General features: G+C 40.3%; 1 protein-coding gene across 1 annotated transcript in view; it reads right to left on the bottom strand.

Annotated features, from left to right (window-relative positions):
• Nucleotides 1-12385, bottom strand: part of KMT5B (lysine methyltransferase 5B) — a 51055-nt gene that overhangs the window by 15234 nt on the left and 23436 nt on the right. Inside the window, exon 4 of the mRNA XM_077818190.1 lies at nucleotides 839-1004. Coding sequence (XP_077674316.1) covers nucleotides 839-1004 — 166 coding nt within the window. The remainder of the gene's footprint in view (nucleotides 1-838; nucleotides 1005-12385) is intronic.

Genomic DNA, 12385 nt, shown 5'->3' with positions numbered 1-12385 from the left:
AGGACCAGTCACTGATTCTCTATCTGCCTAGGCAAGGGGAGGAGAGGGAAGCACCGTTCTCGCATCTTTGGAATCTGATCAGCTATGCCCAACCTGATCGTAGGGAAGGCAGGGCAATGGCTGTATTATTCCATCATCACTCAACTAAACTGAAGTGCTGGGAAATTGATCTTCACCAGCAGAGGCCTGAGGAGATTGGGAGCGGGAAGTCTGAAAGAATATGAGCTGATATGTTTGAGTAGCACTTGAAGCAGGAGGCTGCCAAACAAAAACTGTGCTAACACAATCTGTCTCAGAACAGGAAAACACAAAACAAACAAACAAAAACTTTAAAACCAAGAAGAACCCACTATCAATTCATGAATAGGTAAGAGGGGCAATCTTAGAACTTGCCCAATGGAAAGAGTCATGTACAACCACGTTGGAAGCATTTTCTCTCCCTTGACAGTCCTCCATTAGGAGCAGGAATGTCGGACATGAATGGGAGAAAAAACCAAAATGATGGCCTTTGACAGAACCAATTACAAAAGGAGACCCTACACAGCAGGAAAAGCCTGACATCTAGAGTGGTATGTCTGCTTATGCATGATGGCAGCAAAAGGAAATTCATATGTACTTTTATTTCTGGGCAAGTCCGTTAGATAATTTTACTTTTTTGAAGTTTTGGTTTTAAAAGCTAAAGATGGAAATGGGTAGAAAAGCAAGGCTACACAGTGGCTTTATTTTTTTTACTTCTTCTGTTTTCTCACTTGAGTAATATTCAAAATACTCCTTAAAAGGCTACAAAAACATGTGAAATACATATTAGTAATCTGAAAACAATTATAAATAAACCTACATGTTCCTTGAACAACCTTTCCTGCATTTTGTTCTTGTTAAGAAAATAGTGCCGGGCCCAGTCACCTGCCGTCAAGGACCTGAAGGCTTTTTCTAAGTGCTCATCTTTCTTAAAACGTTCAATCACCTCTTTCAACTCTTCCTGCCTTCCTTTTATAGGTCGAAACCTGAAATAAAAATAAAACCACTCTAAATCAACTGTTGTTTATCCTTATTTAATCCTTTCACATATATCATTCCATTGCTGGTAAGAAATTTTGCACTAGGATTATTCAGCTCTTAGCATCAAGGAGGCTACATATCATGTAGTCATGGTTAGGTCCCTCATTCCCAGAGCTCTGAAGCAACTTAATAGGAACTTTAATGAATGTTTAATCTGGAGAAAATTATAGTTTCCTAACTATACAGTAGATCTGGCTGAGGAAATTTAGATCCTGTAATGAAAAAAAGATAGGTTACCATCAGTCATTCAGGGAGCAGTGACCAAACAAGAAATATTATTTTAATGCTTTCGTATCCTTCCCTTGCTACCAAACAATACAAATGCAAAAAAATCCAACAAAGCCAACCAACCACCATAACCCTTTCCCCCCATAATACTAACATCAGGAGAACTACCAAGGATTTTGGTTTGTTATTGTATAATTTCATCCCTCTTTCTCCATCTTCAGATCTACCACTAAGAGTAATTAGATGTGAACTGAAGTTAACACAAGAAATACAATCAGTTATTCTAAAGGCACAAATGGAAGAACACAATTACTTCAATACTTCACTTTAGGATGGAGTCTGCCTTAACTCAAACTTAGTGTTAACTGCTGCCTAAAGAAAAATATGTAGTATATTCACTCTATAAAGCCCACTACAAATCCTACACCTTATTTTGCTACTAAGTGGTGAACTCTGTACGTAATGATATCCAGCCCTTTATCCACCCCTTCTTTTAGAAAGCAATAATGCACATTTCTATGGCTCTATGACTACACTTGAACCCACATGAAGAACAAATCTCACAGATGCGCTATATATATATATATATATAGAGCACCTATTAAAAAAGTATATATTATATAAAAAGTACCTATTAAAAAAAGTATCCCACTCCAATGATTTTCAAGATTTTACTTTGACCTAAGCTATGGCGTGTCCACCCTGACAGAAAAAGTCTTTCCAAAGAAAGGGAATAAAGGAAACTGATTAGCCACATCACTAAAACACTGAATCTGAAACCCAATGTTAAAAACAGGAAACTAGGATAGCTTTCGCCCTAAATATTGAGGATTAAAAGAAAGAAAGGTATACACCAAAGAGAAATTCCTGGTGATAGAAAAGACATTTTCCTCTGTATTGGCAACAGGAGGCTGGGACTCTAAACTGTAAATATCCAAGCAATGCAAATGTTATCTTTAGTAGCAAGTAGAAAACATCAAAGTTCATGCAGTCTCCGTAAGTGATTTCTGACAACCAATATGCCATGCAGCCCAAATTTTTGAGTACCTGGTGTATGTCAGTGGACTGTTCCCACACAGGCCACAAGAAAAAAAAAAAAAATCTTTTGCAGGTGTTTTTGCTTCTAAACACCCATTTGTTTATATAAGACATCTCTGTGGCATAAGTGACCTATTAAAAACTGTTGACTGAACCATACTCTTACGGGGCAGAGGACTTTCCCTACAGGCCAACTAGGAGGACACAGACATCTTATTTGAGGCTCACGGCCGTTTCAGAATCTTCAATAGGGACCTACTATACTAATTTTGGTTTAGTTACCACTCAAACAGCATATTTCACGTCAAACGAGAAAAAATATGCTCTGAGAAAACTCTTGGAGCTAATTTGGGTTAAAACATCAACAAGGCTAGGTGAGACCACCACATCCCATTAATTCTTTGAGGTGGGTCACTGAATTATTTGCACATCTTCATTTGTGTAAAAAAAAACAAACAAACAAACAAACGAAATGCTGCCAGTCATGCATTCTCCAAGTATGCTTTAATTCCCGTTTGCAACTTGCCTCAGAACAGAAGACATCAAGATGCTATCCTCGATGGTACAATTAATAAAAGAAATCAAATCAAACAAGTGATAGCTTTAATCACTTTCTGCCTCCAGAAAAAACACAACACACCACTCTTGTGTCCTTGATACAAGTGGGAGGCAGAAGAGGAAGGCTTCATGTTAGTAATGGCACTTCTGCTGGCACTGGAAACCACCAAACCCTCATGGTTCTTTTATATTAGTGTGCTTTTCACTGGGTCTCCATTTTGTGCTCTCTTGAAACATAATGGCTCAGCCATTCTTTACTGATCTTTTTGTAGTATCCAAAAGATCTAAAGCCCCAGGGAATCTCACTGAGCAGAGAACTTGGCAAATGACCTTTTGTAAGAGGAGACAGATCAGACTGACTAGCTTTGTAATGGCTGGGATGAAGTCTGATAAGGTGGCAAGATTTAGGTAAATACAGATGCTCTCCTTACCCCCCCCCCCCAAAAAAAATCAAATTATGGCATTTTTGGTTTATTGTGCCAAAAATCTGGAAATGGACCTCTCATACAGGGAATATCCCCAAGAAGCTGTCTTTTGAACAAGCTCTAAAGAGAGACCGCAACTTAGAAGAACCATGTAATCAGACTACTGAGGATATGCTTTTGCCCATTTTGTACACTAGGGAATTCTCCCTCAATATACATCTCACACAGAAGATGTTAAAAGGATAATTCCTTCCAGTACTCCCAAGATGCAAAAAAGGGACTACACCTGGATTTAATAACCATACTTAACTGAGCCTTCTCACAGATACAAGCATCAAACCATTCAAAATGGAGGATCCTAAATTGAAACAGCCTCCAATGTTAGAGTAGGACTTCTTGCTTGCTTTCTGCTTCTTTCCATTGTCTGATCAATTTCCTCAGTAAGCAGTGAGCTATGCTTACTTGGCCAAAACTGTGAAGCACATCTAGCAACCACACTACATGAAACACTGTACACCAACAGTTTGCATACACCTTTAGTTGCAATGGATATGGCAATATCTTATCTGGTTTTCCCCCTCAATTAGTCCTCAACTTTTATTTTTGAGCTGACTAAATGGCTTCAGCACTTTTATGGTTATTTAAACCACAAACATAGTTCCCCTCACAAAGAGGCATCTGTAGAATTGAGGATTACAGATAGAAGGGAAAATCATGAGTACTTATCTTAAAATTCTGTTTCTATGAAGATATCATCATGTGGGAGTCTCAGTCTTGGGTCTCCAGCATGAGTTATGAGGGGAAATCCCCCAGTTCTTAAGATTTTTGGTCCTCTTAGGCACTTATAAACCAGTTCAAGGACACTGTCCTACTGATTATGCTTTGATGCCCTGGAGGCTCCACAACATTCCAGCCAGTTCCTTTTAAGAGAAGGAAGCAAGTAGTCCCCTAAATTTCAAATTGATACAGGCAAAACAATTCATTTACTCATATGCTTTTTTAAAAATGAATATATATGAAATACCACCAAAGGAGTCAACCAGATAGGAAATGGAGGAAAGACTGTTCATATGGCAAATGCACAAGACATCACCTCAATATTTAAAAACTCAAATTCAGAGGGGAAGTGGGTGGCTAGGTGAGTAAGAACCTAGCATAATATCTTCAGAGAAGCAGCATAATTTTCCCTTCTCTAAAGATACTATCAATGTAAGATTTTCGCTTTTGGAGAGTAAGCAGTTTGAGGGAAGTCCCAATACGCGTGAAATAATTAAACACTATAATAAATAGGCAAAATGAACAAGGAAAAGTCCATTAAGTAAGCGAGAATGTGACTATAAAAAAAGACAGCAATTCAGACTTCACTGTGGAATTGGGGACATATTAAAAAAAAAAGGCAAGCCCCATAAGCAAAGAATTTGGGCTCTTCATACTACAAAAAACAGACTAAAGTTGTACTTTCATCCTCAAGATCAAATCTGATCAAAAATACTTGAAAATGTGTGGATATATGTAAAGCAACCACATGATCCTATGCCCAAGACTGAAAATCTTCCTATAGCAGGCAATGGGAAGTGTCCTGTTTAGGACTGAAATCAATTGAAATACTGTCTTCAAGACACAAGACAGCTTCCCAGGCAGGCAGTCTTTTAACATGGTGCTCCAGCGACAGCATTACTGAGGAGCTTGGGGGGGGGGGGGGGGGGTAAAAAACAGAAAACTAATTGCATTTCCAAGGCTTTTCATCTGCTCCAAGAACACCCAGAGGGTCTTTAAGTTAAGGGCTTGGAGAAGGGCCACTTGTCTGCAATGGGCATGCAGGTGTTGGGGAAAAGTTGAACAAAACACACACAAACACCCCCTCCCCCCACGGGAAGTCTCACAAAAATAAAACACAACCCATCTGGGCTAGGAAACGTTGGATGAGTCCATAGCAGCACCTTTTACTGTAAAATCTGCTATAAGGTGAATCAGTCCCTAGTGTATGAAGCATACTAACTCTAGGAGCTGAAGGCAGTCCCATGTGGAAAGTGATCTTGTACACAAGGCATCTTAGCTCACAAATACAGCGTTAAATCAAAGAAGCCTTCAACAGTTCTGTCTGAAATATAAAAGGGTGCCTTTTAATGCTGAATTTGAAGGGTCAAGATAAGATCATTGTCTCATGATAGGCTGACAACATACATTGCCAAATTAAACTAGGATGGAGTATAGGAAATTATATTCCAACAAGTGAGCTATTTAAAAAGGAGTCTATGTGCAACTAAAAAAGTCACCATAGATATCTGACATCTCTTCGTAGCCTCCTTCTGAGATGATGGAAGTAGGGAGACCTGCTTGGGGACATGACACATACTTGAAACTGTATCTTGAATGTAATTAACTGTCAGTGAGTATGCATATCACTTGGCTTTGATGCATCTGTTTCCTCCTGGGATGGGTTTGGATTTTGAATACTATAATGCCACCCAATGAGACCAGTATGTGCTGAGAGTCTTATAAGAGACTATCTTGGTAGTGCACAGAGAGCAGAACTCTGACACTTGCTACCCAAAGCAAGAAAGCTTATTCTAACCTGATCTCAAGGAAAGGACGGAAAGATAGCAGACACGGACACCAAATATTGGGTCCAGATGCAGAAAAGGGAAACAAAGACCTCAAGCTTCCAAGAACCATGGGAACAAGAGAGAGAACAAGTATGTTTTATAGTCCAAAAGGGCGCCACAGATCTGAAATTCCCCATGACATCCTGACTCCACAGGCAGACTAAGCCTTATTGACCCCTCATCTAGGGTGCTGACAAGTATTCATATTTTAGTGAAATGCCCATATCTTCTCTGTGATCATAAGCAGCAGAGAGAGACAGTGTTCTACTGAAGCAAGAACCTGGGATTTTTATATGCCAAGGAAATTTCCGAGGGGCTAGTAGCAGTAGGTCTGTAAAAAGCGTTCTTCAATTAAATAGGGATGCATTAGAGAATCCAAAGGTCTTGAAACTCAGAGCCTCCCAAAAAGAGGAGTACAAAAAACAAACCAACCAACCAAACCAAAACCCAGGAAGTCTGAAACATGGAAAGAGATCAGAGAAATGTCATGCTGTGCATACAGTCTCCAAAATCTGAAAATTAAAGTAGGGCTTTTGAGGTACTGCACGCTTGTAAAACCATAATGCACAGAACCTGTACATTTGGGTAAACTCTGAAAGATTTGCCAGTTCAAAAGTAGTATCCAGGGACTCCTGAAGCACACGGAGAATCAAGGAGGCTTCTTTTCAGGATGGTGACAAGACTCAGATGATAGTAAACAGTGCACAGTCACGATCCCCACGGATACTCTAAGGGATTCTGGATCTAGCAATATGAATCCATGATATTAGAGAGATAAACTGGGTGAGAGAATATCTTTTATTGGATCAACTTCTGTTGGTGGCAGAGACAAGCTTTTGAGCTTTTACAGAGCTCTTCTTCAGGTCTGGGAAATATACTCAGAGAGTCACAGATAAATACAAGGTGAAAGATTGTTTAGCACAGTTAACATATATGTCAAGGGACCATTCAAGGTGAAGTGACCTAGTAACACCACTCCAGTCAGAGGCAAAAACCAACACGACTACAACAGCACTGCATACAATGCATAACATTATGGCATGTGGCACAGGCTTCAATGGTGCCAACATGATGGAATTTCTAAACACATTCTATAAAAGCCTGTGGTCCAAGAATGTTCACAGATCAATTGCGTAGGTACTGTTGGAACCTGGTGATGTAAACAGCATCATCTAGGAGTTGAGAAAATTGCCACGAGTCCTGGACTCCGAAGTGCTGATGAAAGGCACCAACACACTCAGAGATGTCCTTCCACACATACCCTAAGGCGCTGATTTGCCTCAAGGTACTGCCGCTTCAAAGATGCCAAGGAATCCTAGAGGCATAGTCCTCCTTAGAACAGCCTGAGAATGTCATACTTGAGAGGAATCAAGGGTCTTCACCAGTAGTGTTTTGACTTAGCACTGGGTCACGTGACAGTTTTCAACCAGCACTTTCTGCCAGTAGCCCAGACAGCATAAGTAAGAGCCTGAACTCCGCACCTCAGGTGTTGTGACTCTCTCTGTCAATGGCACTTTCTGCTAGAACCCAGATTTCATCCATTGGAAATAGCCGATTGAGAATTCCCCAATAATGCCTCAATCTGAATTTAAAAGAACCTAAAAAGAAAATCATAAGTGAACATACATAAAAACATGAGCTAAAGGAGAAAAAACTTTACTGACCCAAAGAGTAAGTGACTAGCTCAAAGCTAGAAAACAGAAAAAGATACCCAGCTTCTAAATAAGAGGCTGCAGTGTGGACCAGAGCTGTGCTGGTCAGAACTTTCGGGCAGCTCCGGCAATAAGCTCCTTTGCCAGCTTTAGTCGGGGAGAGGGAAAAAAAAACAAAATGGAATGTTCGGGTCCTCTGAGGCACATGATGTTGAAGCCTGCTGATTAAGACAGTCCCCTTCAGACAACCTACAACTGCCTCAAAGGGCCAAAAATCTCATGAGCTAAGGAGATTCCTGCATGACTCATGCTGGAACCAAGAGAGCTAAGAATGAAAATTCTGCATTGATAGCATCTTTAAAGAAAGTCATTTCCCTTCTTCTGATGAGCTGGAGAATAGTAATATTTCAAATTACCCTGTATAGTAAGTACTTTTTTCTCATCAATGAGATCCCACAATAGCTGAGGCTGTTGTAATAGGAGATCTGGCTAGATGATCATCTTGTCCCAGTTTGGCCCTTATAACTGAGAAGGCCCTATTAAGCAAGGCTGTCAAGAGAACAGCTACAGAGAACCAAAGCGCTCTCTCTCTCTGAAGTTTCTCTTACCTCGGGGTTACTTAAAGAATCTTGAAAGTCCAAGGTATAAAGCCAAGGGTCAGTGAGATGCTTGCCTATAAAGGAAGTTAAAGGAGAGGTTCTGGTAAGTTCAGGAGTACTGTACCTTGATTAATTCAGTCACTGAGAGCAGTGAGTTTGAACAAAAAGGGTAAAATGATTCTGCAAGAGATATAGAATGGTGCTCCATATAGTGCACATATCTGACACGCTGCACCAGTGAATGAAGAAGTTATAAAATGCTACAGCTGCTTCTTAAACTTCGACTAGGGAAAACGGAGAGAAAGACATGTTGGAGGTTACCAAAAATTGCATCCCAATGGTCTTTGCTTGAATGACAGGCACTTTATTCAGAAGACAGTTTGCTTTGGTGGACGTGAAAACAAAGTCTTATATTACATCAGGAGCACTATAGCATGAATATAAGGACAAACAGTGTAAGGTTCTCGAGCATTGAAGACAATGCCACACAATGAATACAAAAAATTCAGTTCCACTTATAACCAAACAGGAAATGCTATTTAATTTACTTTTAAAATACATATGAAATAAAAAGTAATATAATGCATGGTCTTCACACAGACAAAATTTGTAAACTTTATAATTTGCAAAAGCTAGTGGTACTACTTTGTTTTTTTTTTTTAAATCAAGTCTATTGTGCACTTAATCTTCAATGCTGTCATTAAGAAAAGACAGCTTCTTATCCTGTATGCCAAAACAAAAACTATATTCTCAATCGATAGCAAAGGGGAAGTACCCCAATAATTTAGTCAGTTTCAGTTCAAGAAACTTATTGCAAAATTAAAAGTCAGACTGATATGTCCAATCTTTAAATGTGTCTAAAATTTAAGCAGAAAAAAATCCTCTGCCACATCATTTCATTGATCAGGGCAGCAAGTAAATATTTCCCTGTTTTGGCTAAGATATTCAGATGTTATTTCTCTTTCCCTCCTATCATCCATCTCTTCATAAATACAATTTATCATTTCACTCTACTGTTAGCACTCCAGTCCAGCTACTGTGTGGAGGTTCTGTTGAAATTGCTATACTCCACTGAAATTCAATTGAATGTTGTGGCAGCCTGGGGAAACATATTTTACCCAATGCACCCAATACCTTAGACAGCAGCAAATTAGCTAAATCCAAAACAGCCATGTCGTCTTGCAGAAGAAAACCAATAATGAAGAAGTCATGGAACTTATGGTTAGCAAGATAAACCCAAAGAATCAAAAAATTGGACAATGCACAGATTTTAGACCACAGTGGTTTTTCAAAATGAGACAAAGTTCACTTTCAGTATCTAGATAGTTCTAGGAATCTGGGTCTCAAGAATGTAGATAAACTTTGACATGAAACAGTAAATTGTTCTATAAAGGGGCTACTTACCAATTGCAAACACATGTTCTCCAATGCATTACCTCCACAGAGCCACAACTTAGGAAACATGTGCTTAATTACATGACCATACAATCATATTTAGCAAGACTTCACAGTTTGAGCATGTGTGCAAATTCCGTCACATTCTAGGTTTCACTAGTCAAGGGTATAAATATGCCAGTCCTCTAATGGTTCCTGGAATTCCTCTACTTCTAGAAGCCTTATTTAGAGTTCGGCTTTGAAGCAGAGGGGAGATTCAGTGTGACTCTGTGGAGTAAATAAATTTGTAGAACAAGATTTACTGCTGGTAGCTCATCTATTTTGCTCCTCCATGGTGCTATCTCCATAGAACCCTGCTGTATGAAACATTAACAAGCAGTGAATTCCTTGAAGAGGTGGGGGCTGAGGTGCTCTGCAAAGTTAAAACAACTACTGAAGCACTGCTCTCCTGAAATCAGGACGTGCTCTTTATGCAGTGATGAGAGAATGTGTGGGTGTGAGGTGAAGTCCACATAACAGCCCTAAAGATTTCAGATAAGGGCTCGCTGTGGAGCTATACCATTTGGAAAGCCAGCTACCTAGCCCCGTAAATCCAGATCTTCAGATGCAATGAGCATGAGCTAGTTCATAACGTTACTAAATGCAGTCTTATCCATTTAGAAAACCTGTCCTCTAGCTTTTTCTCCAACAGGCAAAAATTGTTTCCGTTTCTAAATACCTTAGTTCTGCCTAAGTAGTAGATGACAGCTCTCAGCATCCAGGATGTGACTCACCTCCCCAGGAACACTATGGAACATTGGGAAAGACAGGCAGCAATACCAACAGACTGAGAAGACAGTCTAATCCCATTAATGTGAAAATTTGGGATGAGACTTAAAAACTGCCTTGTCTGTTGAATGCTGTACAAGGTGGGTTGACTGCAAAGACTTGTAACTTCCTGGTGCTCATGGTCAACGAAGAGGCCACTGGAAGTGACACCTTCAGCGAAAGGTGGTATAGTGAGCAAGAATCCAAAGGATGAATGGGTCTTTCTATAGGTTTGATTAACACCAAAGTCAAGTCTCCCATATCAGTTAGGTTTCACGATGGGAGGCTACTAGTTTGTAAGAACCTTTAAAAAGTGTTTCACAGAATACCATGGACTATAAGCAGACCTTAGCCATAGCTAAAAATAGTGAAGGATAGCCTTTATAGCAAAGAGAAAGCCCAATATAACTGGACCTGGACAACAAACCACCTAAACTGGCTAATTTGCAGCATAACACTTCCTACCATATGGTTTTTTGGACTCCAGTAGGGTAACCTTGGATTTCTCAATCACGCAGAAGACATCTTGACCTAGAAACCCATCAGCAATATTGCCAAGTGAAACTTGAGGTCTGGGTGAGCTACCCTACCATTCAGCTAGGAAAAAAAAAAACTTGACTCTGGAGAAAAGTGACTAGATGACTTCTAGACAGGGCCAGCAGCTCTAGGAACGAAGCCTGAGATCACCGATCCTGTTGAACCTTCCCCAGTATTTTGGGGAAAAGGAAAAAACGAAAAAGGAGTAGAGGAGCCTTCTTTCTTACTACAAAATGCAAAACATCTGATATGCATTGTGATCTCAGGTAGCTTGTCTTGGCATAACACAAGGAAGCCCATATCTGGACGACCACTTGGCAACTATCAGATGACCAGAGCAGAATCTGAGTGATCTCTTATGCAGATCTTTACGATGCCAACTCAGATGGTCAAGTGAGATGTTGTTTGTGCCAGGCAGATGCAGAGCAGAGCGTCCCCCTTTGTTTCAGATGCAACACTCTCATAGACGGATTGCTTCCTGACTCAGGTGACACAGCACTACCCTTTCTAGTTCAGAAGAGAACAGCTCAGATTAAAGGCTACAGTTATCTCAACAGCAGGCTAAGAGAAGGGCACCCCCTTCAAGACACTCTAGCAGTGTGCTCCCTCAAGAGTCTGCTGAGGGGGGAGGATATCAGCATGTGAAGCTGAGAACACTTGTTCTGTACAGATTCCATCACCCTAGCAAGGATCACATCTGCACCAACACAAAAGAAGTGACAACGTGCAGGTGATCATCAGGCTGGACATTTGCAAATAAAAATCCCATTGACTGTTCTGGGCTGGATTTAGCTGGGTCTACTGCCTAGATCAGGTCTCAGATATTCTGAGATAATCAAGCTAGAGCCCTTGCAGAATCTACTGTATCCCCTACAAAAGCTTAGAGCCTAAGTTTTAGACCAAGATTTATTTACTTTCAGATAGAGAGAGAAAGCAAGCCCCCCACCCGCCCCATGATAGGAACTACCCTGCTGTACAACTGAGCTCCTATGAGCCAGACAAGATATAGATACATCTGCAGGTCTCAACAAAGCAGATCAGCTACAACCACCACCAAACACTTGGTGAATATACAAGGAGCTGCTGCCAGCCCAAAGCACAACACCTTATACTAGTAGTGCTTGTTGCCTGCCATGAACCTAAAGTACTTCGTATGTCTTCCTTATTGAGACAGGAAAACAAGAATCTTGAAAGCCCAGGATCCTGAACTAGTCCTGAGAGTTGATAGTAGGAATTATCTCCCTAACAAAACCATGCAGAATTTGGATTTCCTTAGGTATTATTCAATCTGCAAGTGGCCAGAATAGGTGCAGGCTACTGAGCCTTTCAGAAAGTGAAAAATATCAGGAGAAAGGTTTTGGCACCACATCTATTTTCAAGAGAGAGTCAACACTACTTCTTCCATCAGTTTTTGAGAAGGATGCCTAAAAAGGGTACAGGACAGAGCTTGGCATGGTTTCAAACTAAAGGTGCATCCCTGT

This window comes from Eretmochelys imbricata, chromosome 6, assembly GCF_965152235.1.
Source record: "Eretmochelys imbricata isolate rEreImb1 chromosome 6, rEreImb1.hap1, whole genome shotgun sequence".
Taxonomy (NCBI): domain Eukaryota; kingdom Metazoa; phylum Chordata; order Testudines; family Cheloniidae; genus Eretmochelys; species Eretmochelys imbricata.
The sequence above is the reverse complement of the archived record's forward strand: the minus strand, read 5'-3'. Positions and strand labels throughout refer to the sequence as shown.